Here is a 15,914-nt window from a genome sequence, read left to right on the forward strand (position 1 = left end):
CCCACCCACCCACACACACACATTTTGTGCATGTAAATACTCTGTACAACCAATAGCCTTTGGCCAATATCCGCAGAGAAGACCACAGAAAGTAACTGCTCTCTGCAAGCAAAACAAAATAACACACATATGTGCCATGCAAAATGCATGTTTAAACCCAATAATGGCAGTGAATTTAATTTAAATTTACCTTTTTCTTTTGCAGTTTCCAAAGAAAAAAAATGTCATATAGGTTTATAACAGCATGAGGATGAGTAAACGATGACATAATGATATTTTTTGGTTGAACTGTCCATTTAAGACAATGGAAACATTATGTCTTGTGTGTTGTGTGACTGTTTCCTCTCTCTCATTTACAAACCACATCCTGTGAAACTTGTCATATCACGGAAAATAACACAATTGGGTCATTCTCAAAAAAATAAATAAAAATTGACTTTAACTTCTCTTAAAACACAAAAAAACTGTAAATCATGTATTTAAAATAAAAAATATTTAAGCAATTAAATTTATTGATATAACATTACAGTGTAACACAGATGACATAAATGAACCAATTTATATATATATATATATATATATATATATATATATATATATATATATATATATATATATATATATATATATATATATATATAAATTTAATTTGGTAGGGAAATTACCATTGACCAGTGAACTTTGACCTTGGAAGTACTTTTCATGTTTGTATTTCTGGCTAGGTTTTTACATTGGTTACATCAAGGATAAGAACTTGAATCACTTTTAAATTTTAAATCACTTTATTTGGAATTAATTTGCACACTTCCTAGACCAATGCTTAACCTAGAAAGACAAAATAGGTAAAATACATAAATAGTATTTGTTATACATTTATAGTGTAGAAGCAGTGTGAAGAAGGACATATGTTTTTTTTTTCAGGCATTTGACATTCAGTAGTTGCACAGCCTTTTTCTCTTTCACATCCTTTGTTGTAAAATAAAACTCCCACTGAGGACAGTTAAACAAAGATTATGGCAGCTGCAGTTTTCAAGGTGATTAAGATAAAGCACCCACCAGCCATCTGGTTATAAACAGAATGTGCGTGCGTGTTTGTTTGTGTGTGAGGTGTTGGGTTTTTCCATACTCAGAAAAAAGGTTCAAAAGCTGTCATTGGGGCAGTACTTATTCAAAAGGTACACCGTTGTACCTTATTTACCCTTAAAGGGTATCAGGTTTAAAGGTTTTTGTGAAAGGTACTGTAGGTCACATGAGAGTAAAAACATGGTGAATGTAGTACTTCCAAATTATATTCATACTGTCTATAAAATAAAGCCTCAGATCAAAGAAAACATTTATCTATGTCTTGGACTGTGGCATAGGAAAAATGACTGACAGGTGCCGAAGGTAATTTTTTTTTTTTTTTTTTTTTTTTTTTTGTCGGAAGTTTCTCCTACACCCATAAAGTCAGCATGAAACGGAAGTAGCGATTGTCTTTTTTTTCTCTACTGTGAAGTCTATCCAAGTGAAACAGCATTTGAAATGAGAGGGCGGGACTTGATTTTGCCCTTCGGGCATTGATTGGATCGTTGGAAGCTGGGGTGTTGCTAACAAAATGGAGGCAGACACCCTAGCATTTAAGAAATGTTTTATTTATTGAAGAAGATGATGGCGAGGACAATCAATAGCACAAAACATGCCTAAGAAAGAGAGAGATAGACTGCCTGAATGACTGAGTGCGTCCTCCGTCAGGTTAAGTCATATTCATTAAAAAAAAAAAAAATGGCCAAAAAGGTTTGCTATGTCCTGAGAGTAATGTTGTGGTAATATGCTTTAAATTTTTTAAGGGTAGTGTACTCCCCCATGGCTCGCGTCAGCATTGGTCACTGCATTCATTTTTTATAAAGTGAAGCATCAGCTTTAGTTTTTCCCATAGACTGTATAAAAACATGGACGTAGTGTCCGTGACGTCACCCATAGCGTTTTTGAAGCTCAAAGCGTGCAGAGCGGGCCGTCGCCATCTTGGCAGCATGTCACCGTGCGTCTCTCCTGGATCATCGTAATTGGGCAAAAAGGCGGGAGCTGGTTACTGAAGCTACGCCCACATAGCGCGACGGCAGTGTCAGCAGCGGCAATCCACCTGTCACTCAAGTGGCCACTCCCTTATTTATGCAGAACTTTAAGGCTTAATATAATTTAAACAGATGAGTTGTAAAAAAATTCACCTCCCTCACACTTGTCATGAAGGGCAAAATTAGCTTTATAGACCAAAATCATTTTTGAACCAGGCTGTAAACATGTTTTTTTCTGCTGTAAAGTTGGGCATTTTAACATGGGGAGTCTATAAGACTGACTCCCTTTTGCAGCCAGACTAAAGCAGCCAGTCGATGAATTGCAGTTTTAGTCACTTCATTGTTTGCTTCACGAGAAAGAGCGGGAGGTTGCCGCTTGGTTTTTCCCCAAGCGTTTACCCCTTACGTCACTAGCTCCGCCCATGCGCCATAGCCCGTGACCGGAAGAGACGATGAGTCGTTTTGAGGGGGAGGGGAGGTTAACGCTTTTGATTAAAGATTATGAGGGCACATGATTTTTTTTTTAAATAATGAAGGGCATGGATAAATTATTTATAATAAACACTGCAGTATCACATTAAAGGGAAGGTCATGGCCTAGTGGTTCGAGAGTTTGACTCCTAACCCTAAGGTTGTGGGTTTAAGTCTCGGGCCGGCAATACCATGACTGAGGTGCCCTTGAGCAAGACACCGAACCCCCAACTGCTCCCTGGGTGCCGCAGCATAAACGGCTGCCCACTGCTCCGTGTGTGTGTGTGTGTGTGTGTGTGTACACTTTGGATGGGTTAATTGCAGAGCACGAATTCTGAGTATGGGTCACCATACTTGGCTGTATGTCACGCTTTTGATTAAAGATTATGAGGGCACATGAATTTTTTTTTAAATAAAGAAGTGCACGGATATGTCACGTCAGTTTCACAAAAAAATAAGTATTTAAAATTTTGATTTCATGGTGACTTTAGCTAAATAATTTCTGACAGTTAACATAATTTTAGTACTGATCGATCATCAAACTGATTAAAATAGTGTTAGAATAAAATAAAATTCACATCAACGAAAAATCATAAGATTTGCCAACACTGTCATGTTGGACTAATTTAAACAACATCTTCATAAAGAAATAATTAAAAACATTAATTATGCATGGCATACGCAGTTAAAATTGTTTTGCCATTTATGTGCTCTTAAAGTATAATTTCTAAAAGAATGAGTGAAAAAAGAAAATTATCAGGTGCACAAGGCAGGAAGCGACGCAAAGAAGAGGAGCATTAAAATATCAATATAGAGATAAAAATCACAAGTAATCGGCTGTGTATTAGCTTGTGATGTTTATGTAGTATTTTGAAATAGACTTTTTAGAACATCTTAACTGGCAACACTGACACTGTGGAATGTTTTTGCTTGAGTTAACTACTTATTTAATTTTACTTTATTATCTTTTTAAAAATTTAAGCTTCTGTAATGTTGTTTTAATATCATTTACATAGCCTACTGCTTGCTTTTAATTCACCAAAAAGTGTCTAAATGTCTTTTGAAAAAGACCATGACCAGGACTATAATCTAGGCTTCATAAAATGAAATAATTAAGTTTAAGTATATCATTTTTTTTTCCACTGTACGTATGCACAAAATTGAAATGAAAGGTATGGGTATGATAATTAGACTAACTAGCTAGCTAGCTGGCTAACATGTACAAATAAATTACAAAATGTAGCCTTTATTTTGTTGCCTTTGTTGTCTGTTAGACTATCTTAGGCATTTCATATTACTCATATTTCCCTTTATTGTAATAAGTACTTTTCACTGTGCATAGCTCATGTCTGGTCTCTTCAATAGGATGTTTTATCAGATTCACTCATAAAATACCTACAAGGCGCTTCAATATCTCCATTTATTTATTATCATAATTTATTTACTACTTATTTATGTTAATACTTAATCAGTATTTATGTAATGTTATAGTATAGGAAAGAAAAACCTGCATTTTCAGAATTTTTTTTTTTAGTGGGGGGGGGGGGGGGGGGGGGGGGGGGTGGGGGGGGAAAGAAAAAAGTATTCTTGGAGCATCTTAAAACTGAAGTTGAGCCAAGACGTAACTCGGGGGTGAAGAATGGTTGAGTAAATTATGTTATTTTTGTTTTCTTTGCACAGAAAAAAGTATTCTTGGAGCATCTTAAAACTGAAGTTGAGCCACTGATGTCACATGGATTGTTTTACCGATGTTCTTGCTACGTTTCTGGACTTGAGAACATTAGAGTTGCGTTGCTGTCTATGGAGGGTCAGATAGTTCTCAGATTTCATCAAAAACATCTTAATTTGTGTTCCGAAGATGAACAAAGGTCTTACGGGTGTGAAACGACATAAGGGTGAGTAATTAATGACAGAACCATTTAAGGATTGAACTCATTTTTAAATTCCACAAAACTTGAAGGAACCTTAACAAATCTACATTTGTGTTAATCAAACTTACCCAGGGGAACCAGGGTGATGCTTACTTCTGGGCTGGCCTACAAAACATGTCATCACTACAACACAGTTGATAACCATGTGATAAGAAGTGACCATTAAAAACACATTTAGTGCTACATAGAAATCAAAGGGGAAGAATAGCATTATTTTAATGTGCTTTATATTCAAATTGGAGCTGTATTTATTAGAGAACAATTTTAGTTTGTCTTAATTTTCTTAATTTATCTCCCCTTTGCATTTTTGATTAGCAGATGTAATGCATATGGGGTTAGATTAGAAAACATCACCCCCTGGTGTCTCTTCAAGTCTTGTGTTACTGAGCTCTTCTAAATGTGATGTCATAAACCACTACTGCAACAGTAGCCACGCCCACCACAGCAGAGATGACCAATTAGATCACAGCTTCAGTATAAACAAAAAACTGAACAGAGTCTGAAACAGAAGAACAAGGAAACATTAGTGCACTTTAACTCTTTCAAGAGCTGGTCCAGGCTGATTTATGCTGGTATATTGCTGGTCTAGCTGGTGGACCAGCATATACATACTGTTCTCAAGCAAAATGGAGCTGATGATGCTGGTTTAGTAGAGTTCAAGTAGAACTGAAAAATTTTAATTGTTCAACGCATCAAAGGAATTGTCTCCTGTTTCATAAGATCTTTAAATGGCCACTAACAAGAAACACTACATGCAATTGCTGAAATGGGGTTAATTCAACCAAAGTCAATGGCCACTAACAAGAAACACTAATCACCATAACGGTAACATACTTCAGCAACCTTTGTACATGTACTATATGAAAGAAATAAAGCCAATCTGGTTTGCAATAAGTGAATATGGTAATTCTGTGTTTGCAGTTGTTAAATCATCCTGTGGTTAGATATTGATTAAGGCTGTGTTGCTGTAAATTGATGTGTTTCTGCTCACCTCTCTACATTTTTCTGTTCTTGCTGTTCCTCTTATTCTCAGTGATTCTGCTTGTTAATCATAGGTGTCATCACTAATGCACTAATGCTAATGAATCTACTTTTATTCACTAACTAAAACACTGCTTTAGTGTTACTTTTACTCTCTATAGATCAGGATCATGTGAAAACTGAGCAGTGTTTGTTCAACACTGGGGATTTTACTTTGTAAATATGTAAGCAGCAACGTGTTTTTCTTTACTAAATAATTTATCAAAATTATTTTGGAAAATTGTCTTGGTCTTTAACTACAAATACAAACCAGTTTCAAAAGAAACGTGATATGTAACACATACAGTACATGCGTTTTTTGTGCAAAACATACCTTATGCTGGTTCACCAGCACACGTGATTTAATTTCATAGGGCTTTACCATTACATTTAGTGTTTGTTTTTTTTATCTCTTGTGGTGTTTAACTATAACCTTTACTGATTAAAATAGTTACTCACCGTTCAGGACAAACAGGATCAGAGCAGACGGATGAGAAAACATCATTCTGAATCTGAAAACTCTCATTACAGATATTTATCAAAGGTATTTTTTGAGACTAACAGGTTCTAAGAAGGTTTATTTGTGGATGTGAAAGGAAGCTGACCACAATTCACACTTTCATGTGAACATGAACAAACACAAATACACATCGGCTAACATCGTGTGCATTAGCTGAAGATCCTCGCAGCACATTTAACCACATTCAGCTCAGACACTACATTTACTGACCTCAATAACACAAGTGAAGTGAACATGTACCAGTTCACACACACACACACACACACACGCACGCACGCACGCATACACACACACACACACACACACACACACACACACACACACACACACACACACACACACACACACACACACACACACACTCACACACACACAACACGTAATAATGAGTCTCTTGCCAATATCTTAAGGAACATTTTACACAACACTGATTAACATGCAGTAGATTGCTAAGATATTTAATTAAAATGTAATAAAAGTCCACATAGTTTTTCAAAAATAAAATATAAAAAAATGTAAAAAAAAAAGAATAAAACGTTTATTGAACTCTTGTGTGTCTGCCACACTGTTTTAGTACAATTCATATTTAACTGGGAAATTTTTTAACATTTTTATACTGTTAAAGCATAAATTTGTAATCTTGTAAAACTGCATGTTATTCTTTCTGGCTTATGCATCAATACTATTGGGCGCCGTTTGTAAAGCGGCTCACACTGAAAATAACAGCAACATTTTGTCACATTTAGCTTCAAACTATGTTTAAAAAACTGGTAGGAATTTTTGATGGTCATTTTTTAGCACATTTACAACAATATTTGTCAACTTAGAGATATTTTAAATAGTTAAATCTAACTATTAAATGTTACACCTAAAATGTTAATCTAAATGTTAAATCTAAATGTTAAATATAAATCTAAATGTTAAATCTAAATATAAATCTAAATGTTAAATCTAAATGTTAAATCTAAATCTAAATTTTAAATCTAAATCTAAATGTTAAATCTTAATGTTAAATCTAAATCTAAATGTAAATGTTATTAAATGTTATTTAGATTTAGATTTAACATTTAGATTTAACATTTATATTTATATTTAACATTTAGATTTAACATTTAACATTTAGGTGTAACATTTAATATTTAGATTTAACTATTTAAAATATCTCTAAGTTGACAAATATTGTTGTAAATGTGCAAAAATAATGACCGTCAAAAATTCATACCAGTTTTTTAAACATTGTTTGAAGCTAAATGTAACAAAATGTTGCTGGTATTTTCAGCGTGAGCCGCTTTACAAACGGCGCCCCATAGCAGTACCACTTCATTAACATGAGTATGTGAATGACAAAATATATTTATAATTCATGTTGCATTTCGGTTGAGTTTTATCTTTGAAGCAGATGAACATGAAGCTTAATCATAACTGTGAATTTCTCATCTACAAACACAAACACATGCAGATGTTGAGAGTTGTGGTGTATTATGGATGATGATCAGTGATCTGCAGACGGTAGATGATCTGTGTGTATTCTGACCGACTTTTCTCATCTACAAACACAAACACATGCAGATGTTGAGTCTATTTATCCTCAGGTGCTGCTTTCTGTTGTTTCTCATTGTAAGCATAAAAATAAGCCATAATAAGCATACTTTTAATTTTAATAACAAATAAAAATGTTAAAACATCATCTTAGGCTTTTAGTCATAAAACTATTTTGCACATAAAGCATTTTTTTTTATCATGTCAGTTATCGTAATACTTGCCCTCTGGTTTTCTTTTTGCTCACATTTCCTGCAGCAGCAGTAAAACACACATGAAGAAATGAGCTGCAGCACACAAACACTTATAAGTGACATGAAATAGAAACGCTCAGCCACTTCTGTAATTAATAAAGAGAAAATGGTCAATCCTTTCAGTCAAACTTCATCCAGATGATATAAAACTGCACATTAGAAAGAAAACATGTTGAAAATATTACTGCTGATGTACCCTGCACATGTGTGACAGAGCTGACTGATGTCCAGATGTTTGGTCTGGTTTCTGATGGGATTGTTGAGGCACACAGCTGTAGGTGTTATTCTCCTGATATTCCACCTCCAGAGGTAGAGAGAGACTGATGCTGAGATCAGACACACTGATGCTGGACAATAAACTGTTTCCTTTGTACCAGGAGAGAGTCACAGCACCCACATTCACAACTGAACACAGCAGTGAACATCTGGACACTGATGATGATCCTGATGATGATGATGATCCTGATGATGAAGAACAGTTTGAAGAGTTACTGGTGATGACGGGAACAGGTAGATGAGAAGCAATATATATTCATTAAATGTAAGTATATTGCTGTAATGTGAGCAAAAACAGACAGAAAGTTAAGTGCCATCGAAAAAGTAGATGATGTTTCAATATATATATATATATATATATATATATATATATATATATATAATTGTGGGTATAATTCGGTAATATTTCATCCTATAGTTCCTAAATATGCTTGTATATAATAATTATAATGGTTTGTTATGTCCTGGAATGAATAAAAATTTGCAGTCCCCCATAGTTTCTAAAGTGCTTGTATACCAATAATTAATAATGCCTGCACCTGAAGCTTGTTCACCGAGTGCTTTGGCATGTTGATTTATAATGAATAAAAATTGTTATTGTGTTATGTTTCTTGTTTTTTGTTTATTTTCTAGATATAATAACTTATGATCTGTCTTATAACCACTGCAGTTGAAAGTTTTTTCCAGCATGCCTGCACCTACTGAAGGTTGTTAAGAGGCACTTCACTGAGTTTGTACTTCTTAAACCAAGCATTTTGTCATGTCCCTGAGGCACTTCACTTACTTTCTACTTAAGAATAAGTGTAAGCGTCATTTGCAGTGTCTGTGATGTTTGGTATAATATAAGCATTTATTTGTGTTCCTTTCTTGTGAAGAATATTTATCAGAAAAAACTGCAAGGTATTTTTATAAAACATAATTTAAAGTTATGTCCCTCAGTCAAAACTCAACCCCCCTGAAGAAACCTTCCTGCAAAACTACAGTACTGTGAAAAGTTTTAGGCACTTTGTGTAAAAATGCTGTAAAATGAGGATGATGTCAAAAATAATGTCCACTTACGCATAGTTATTTAGGTAGATTTATAGGTAGATGTTTCTTCAAGCAGTGTAAGCGTCATTTGCGTTTAAAGCAGCTTTTGCCCTTGGTGCACTTACGCATAGTTATTTAGGTAGATTTATAGGTAGATGTTTCTTCAAGCATCTTGGAAATGTTTAAAACCAAACTTAACTTAAAAAACTTAAAACCATTTTTAGCTGGTGAAAGTACTAGTGTTGTCTACCACTGTATGTATTTCTTAAATTAAAAACATAAAACAAAATAAAAATATTAATGACTTCATTAAATAAAAATCCTAAATAAACAAAAAAAACAAAAAATAGCAAAAACAATTACTTTGAAACAAATATACTTACCACAATCATGGCAACTTTTCACCAAAATTTGCAGCAGAAAGACAATGTTGCAAATGCAGATATTTTGACTCAGAAATAAGGGGACAATATGAGAGAGAAACAAAGCCAGAAATTTAAAATGAAAGCAATGCATCCCTTCAAACGTATTACAGTCTTCAAACCCATCACAACTTGTCACCTTAATATTTTTGGAAAAATATACTATCTGACATGTTAAGGACTAAAACAGTCAAATTTAGTTAAACTTCTAAAATAAAGAGACCATAGACACACAATTTGTGTATTTTTTAGCTTCAGTCCTGTAAAAATATGAAAAATATGATAAATGTTACATTTGTTATCATTAAATTGTTATCAGGGACACATGAGCAGTAAGTAGATTTTTATTTTAGTTCTGTGTAAAATCCTTTTTGAACCAATCCCATTTTGTTCCTTATGGGGTTGAGAAAAAAAAAAAAAAAATAATCTGAAAATGAAAAAAAAAAAAAAATATGATTTTTCGGAGGAAGGTTGTTAATGCCTAGAGTGAGAAAATATGATTTTTCGGAGGTTTGACGTGCCTATAATGCGTAATAAATAAAACCTATCTTAAGAAAGGATATTGGAAAATATATATATTCCATGTTGAAATGTGCTCATTGAAGGATTTCAGAAAATACTTTGAGAACACTTTGCTCCCGTGATTCTTTGCACAGGTTTAATTTGATTTGTTTGGCATGAACAAATGGCTGTGAAAGGTTTGGCATACGTAATAAATAAGGCCTATCTTAAGAAAGGATACTGGGTTACAGTTTGTTGGCATTTAATAGCCTTAATACATTTTATTGTTGTCATACCTTTTTAGTGTTGTCATATTCCATCCTGATTCACTACTGCCAGACCAATTATTAGCTTCAGGGCCATTTATATAAAATCTAATAAATTAATAAATATCTTACCTAACACAGAAACACTAAAACTCAATTCCTAGTCTCATCTTCCTCTGCTAATCCCTATCTTAAAAATATAAAGTCCAGAGTCTGTTCTTCTGATGTTTCTGATGATCAGAGATCCAGTGAAAGAGTCCAGCTGCAGTCTGTCTCCAAATGTCTCATTACTGCTAAACATATCAATGATGTGCTTATAGATTTCAGCTATTCGAGTCTCTTTAGGTCCAAACATCCACAGTATCTGATCGTCTCTCTGTACTTCAGTAACATCAGTGTTTAGAGTGACATAATTAACAGAAATATATAATCACATCCCCAAAAACATATAATAAAAAAAAATAAAAAATGCACATTTTTTAAAAATATTTTGTAAAAACACACTTATTTATACAAAACATATATAATAATAAAAAAAAAAGTTAAAATGTGCATTTTTTTTGCTTCTTTTGTGAAAATGCACTTGTATTTATGCAACACATTTATGATTAAAAGTATCAAGAGTTTCTCACCACACAGAACAAACAGGATCAGAGCACACAGATGAGAGGACATCGTGATACAGAAGTCCATCCAGCCGAGAGTCACTTCAGACACAGAAGAGCAACTTCCTGAACAAAGAAGTGCAGCTATTTCCTAAGCAAAGACTGCTAAATGAAAAGTAAACTGGTTTCAGTGGTCTTTTGGTCTTTATTCTCTTTTAATTTCTGACTGCACTCTCTGGACAAAGTTTAATGCATTCTTTATCTTTTTAAACTGCATTAACATTTTTTTTTTTTCATCTCAACACCATTCTAGATTGCTCTAAGTCTAACAGGCTTTCAGAGGGTTAATTTGTGGTTGGAAGAATAAACTTCTCAACATCTCACACTCTCATGAACATGAACACACACAAACACACACCGTCTAACGCTGCGTGCATTAAACCACATGCATTCAGCTCAGATGCCACATTTACTGACCTCAATAACGAATGATCAGACTCCAAAACATCAGCATGTTCTGGTTCACACACACAATATCATGGCAAATTACTTTCAATTGTCTTTACATAAATGAGTGAAATAAAACAGATAATTCTTCTAAATGAGAAAATACGGAACAAATAGATGCTTTAGATAAGGGAACACATTCTCACTATCAACTAAAGGTTTTCCCTCAGACTCTTAATTTGCTGCTTAACAGTTTAGATAAGGGAACACATTCTCACTATCAACTAAAGGTTTTCCCTCAGACTCTTAATTTGCTGCTTAACAGTATGTAAGGTAGTTGTTGTAGTAGTTAGGTTTAGGCATGAGGTAAGGGATTTACAATATGATAATGCAGAATAAAGCATTAATATGTGCTTTATTAATACTAAAAACAGACAATATGCTAGAAAAAGGAATACTAATATACAAATAGTTCATAATAAACATTCAGACTGGTAATCAAACATTTATATTTCAATTTAAAACACCCGTGTGTCAAGGATTCTTTCAAGAAAAACTATTTCATGTTTCAGTAGGTAGTAAGTGAGCAGATTCATCTACTGTGAATTACATCTTGAGCATGTTTCTGTTTTATAAGCATTATTGATATCAAATAATATAGTAAATATTATATAAGAACTGCAGTTTATTATCATTTCATCAAAGTGAATGAAAATTCCTATTTTTGCTCTTTTAGACATTTAGCAGTTTATTATCATTTCATCAAAGTGAATGAAAATGTTTATTAATAAAAATTCAGTCGATTTGAAACAGATGTACTTGAAGTCAAGATTCAGAATCATATTAATCATAGATCAGTCCTGAAGAGTTGTGGTGTATTATGGATGATGATCAGTGATCTGCAGACGGTAGATGATCTGTGTGTATTCTGACAGACTTTTCTCATCTACAAACACAAACACATGCAGATGCTGAGTCTATGCACAGTCAGGTGCTGTTTCTGCAACAATAATAATAAATTCAATCTATCTTCAAATACTAGAACTATAATAAATTTAATTGTTTTTCAAATTCTTTTTGAAAAATCATTTTTAGTCGTAGTAATACTTGCCTTCTAGCTTTTCTTGGTTGTATTTCCTGCAGCAGCAGTAAAACACACATGAAGAAATGAGCAGCAGCAGCACACACATGGCTATAACTGGCATAAAATATAAACGCTGAACGTTTTCTGTAATACACAGAGAAAATGGTCAGTCCTTTCACTCAGACTCCATCCAGATGCTATGAACTGCACAATTCTACACAATTTCTTTCTGCAAAAGAACGAAAATGTGTTGAAAATGTTGCTGCTGACCTGAACATGTCTGACAGAGATCAGTGATGTTGAGGTGTGTAGTTCGGTTGATGAATGAATAAGCCACAACACAGCTGTAGGAATCATCCAGACACTCAAGCTCCAGAGGTAGAGAGAGACTGATGCTGAGATCAGACACACTGATGCTGGACAATAAACTGTTCCTTTGTACCAGGAGAGAGTCACAGCACTCACATTCACACATGAAAACACAGCAGTGAACAATTCTGCTCTGATGATCTTTCTGATACTGATGGGTTTTGAGGAAAATCACTGATGACTGGAACAGTCAGTAGAGCTAACAAACACAAAATACAATTCAGGAAACAATCAATTGTTGAAAAATATTTGTGTAAAGATCCTCAGTATTCATAGACCAACAAATAACAATTGCATGTCAAGACGCTCTGGACCAGATTCTATTCATACATGTGCAATATCTTGATGCTGCAGTTTTTGATATACAAAGTAATATAAATTTCTCATTATGAAAAATGTCTCATTAAGCCAATTCCTGAGACAGTCTTCACTATCCCAAAAAGACAGCAATAACACTAATAAAAATATTTCTTCAGTTTACTCACCATAGACAGCGATACTGAAGCTCTTGTGTTTGACTCCTCCATTGATGATCTGTAGTTTATAAAGTCCAGAGTGTAATTTGTTGATGTTTGTGACGGTCAGAGATCCTGTCTGCTCATCTATCTTTAGTCTGTCTCTGAATCTCTCATTATTCTCTTTATTATCATATATAGAGACGATCTGTTTATAGATTTCACCGATACGAGTCTCTGAACTGTTAAGTCTAAATGACCACAGTATCTGATCATCTCTCTGTAGTTCAGTAACATCAGTGTTTAAAGTGACAGAATCTCCCTCCATCACTGATATCACTGTTTCATCTGAATAAACTCCAGACACACCTGGAACAAAACAGACAACAACAACAAATCACTGATTCTCATCTCAGATATATTTTAGAATTTAATAATTTACGCAGTGTGCTGTAAAACTTGTTTATTTTTTAACCGAACTTGACATGTTTCTTTAAACATATACACTTATGCATTTGGGGGATGATTTTATCCAAAGTGATTTACATTTACATATTTTAACAAAATGTTGATAAGCATTTTAAAGTCTTTTAAAAATTCAAATAACAAAGAAGACTACAATAAATATATAACAATATGTAATGTATAATAGAGTAAATCTGCTGGTCCACTTAGCATTCAAGCTTAATAGATGTTGGTTTATTAGATACATACATTTAATTAAAATTAAATAAAATCCACTTACATTTTGTGAGGAACATACACAGACAGTAAACAGCAGCGTTTGATATCATATTCCTTCAAATATGTCCGAAAACTCGTTGTGTTGACAGAAATTCAAGAAATAATCCAACTATATACACCACTTTCTCAAGCTCTCAAGCTATAATGCAAAATCCTCCTTCCTGCTGAATCTTGAACATGTAAAGTGTGTAGAACACACTGGACAACAAAGATTGAGTCCAGACACCATAAAGTGGCACACCTAAATAAAGCACAAAACGGCAAACCTCAATGAAACGCTCAGCCTGAGCTGCTAGTGTGTCAAAGTGCAGCTTCCTGTGATAAGAAAAACAACCTGACAATAAATGCAGTTTCCTTTGAAAGTGAGAGATAATGGTACTCTTCTGACTTTTGATTTCCTTTTTTTTCTCTCTCTCTCAGAAATACAAAGCACTCTAGGAAGTCAAACTTTTCCACATGAGCGCTTGTCAACTGGTATCTGAGTTTTTCTGCAGCTCTCACCCATCTCACAAATATAGTAACATAATCTGTACAGATTCAGAATAAGACGTTATTTCTTATCAAATACATAAACCATCTGTGCATACAAAAAATGTACAAAAGAAAAGAAGCGTTTATGTGTATAAAAAAGTGAGGAGTCACTAGAACCTATTAATCTACTGCCAAAGTGCTTGAATTCATGAATTATATGTAAATTTACTTTATTATAAAGTTTTATAACTCGCATACTTTCACCAATTTTTTTTTTTTTTTTTTTTTTTTTTTGCATATTTGCAATTTATATTAAGTTACATTAGTGTACTAGTTTACAAAAAAAAAAAGTACTAAGAAGTACAGTACATAAAGTACACATACACAAATATATAACTTTTGGGTTTATTACTAACGTAACATAATGCATTACTTTCCATAAAATGTAAGTAATGCAATTAGTTACTTTATGAATTAATGTAATGTTGTTATGCATTACTTTTTAAAAGTAACTTTTTCCAATTCTGGGCACAAATATGCAACAATGTGAATTCATCAACTTTTATGAATAATTTGTAGATAAAGCAGCACACTATTAACAAGCATAGTTTGGTGAATAAACTCTAATGTTGATTTATCTGAAGATGTCCGACAGAGATCAGCTGCTTACGAAACATTTCAAAATGTTTGCTGTTAGATGGCTTTGATTTGGTCAACCATGAACAAGCTTCTAATAGTTTTTAACTGATCTCCAGTCAGTTTTATAATGTAGAATCATTTTTAATTAATTTAATGAATTTTAATACTTTTATACGGTTATAATACAAGGAGAATGATGCTTAATTGCTTTTAATGAAGCCCTGCTCAATAACACACATAACAAACAGTACAAATAAAACACAATTTTAAAGAACCTTCATATTTAATTGTATTGAATTAGGATAGTAGATCACATTTAAAAGATACACTTTCATGGAAACATTTGCTATTGTTTTGTAAAAGGTGTCATTATACATGTTTGACCGCTTCAGAACAATTGGTTGAGTTGATTCAGAGCTCCTAAAAGCTTTGTTTCTCCCATCACTGCTCAGCTGCTGTCATATACAGGAAAAGGAACTAGCTGTTTATGCTCACATCATTATCACCAATGAACAATGCATTTAATGCTCCTACATGGACCACAAGGGGGCAGCTTTATTTATTCATTACTGTACTTTCATTTTAAATAGGCCTTATATTCAAATAAACAAGGTGCACAAACGTATCAAATTTTATTTATTAGCTTAATTTTTTAACAGAGAAAATGAAAAAAAGTTATGTTATTAGATTTATTATTATTGTTTTTTATTACTATTATCTTACTCTTGTGTTGATTAGATTCTTAATTAAATATTAAAATAATTAAAGGTTTTCAATTATTTCATTTTGTTAGTCACAGTATATTTTGCAACAGTGAATTA

The 15,914-nt window shown here is 33.3% G+C and overlaps 1 protein-coding gene across 1 annotated transcript in view; it reads right to left on the reverse strand.

The window, feature by feature from the left end:
• LOC109047231 (SLAM family member 5-like) overlaps nucleotides 1–15,914 on the reverse strand; it is a 43,958-nt gene that overhangs the window by 26,223 nt on the left and 1,821 nt on the right. Inside the window, exon 2 of the mRNA XM_042756177.1 lies at nucleotides 14,558–14,560. Coding sequence (XP_042612111.1) covers nucleotides 14,558–14,560 — 3 coding nt within the window. The remainder of the gene's footprint in view (nucleotides 1–14,557; nucleotides 14,561–15,914) is intronic.

The sequence above is a fragment of the Cyprinus carpio genome, unplaced genomic scaffold (genome assembly GCF_018340385.1).
Source record: "Cyprinus carpio isolate SPL01 unplaced genomic scaffold, ASM1834038v1 S000006809, whole genome shotgun sequence".
Classification (NCBI taxonomy): domain Eukaryota; kingdom Metazoa; phylum Chordata; class Actinopteri; order Cypriniformes; family Cyprinidae; genus Cyprinus; species Cyprinus carpio.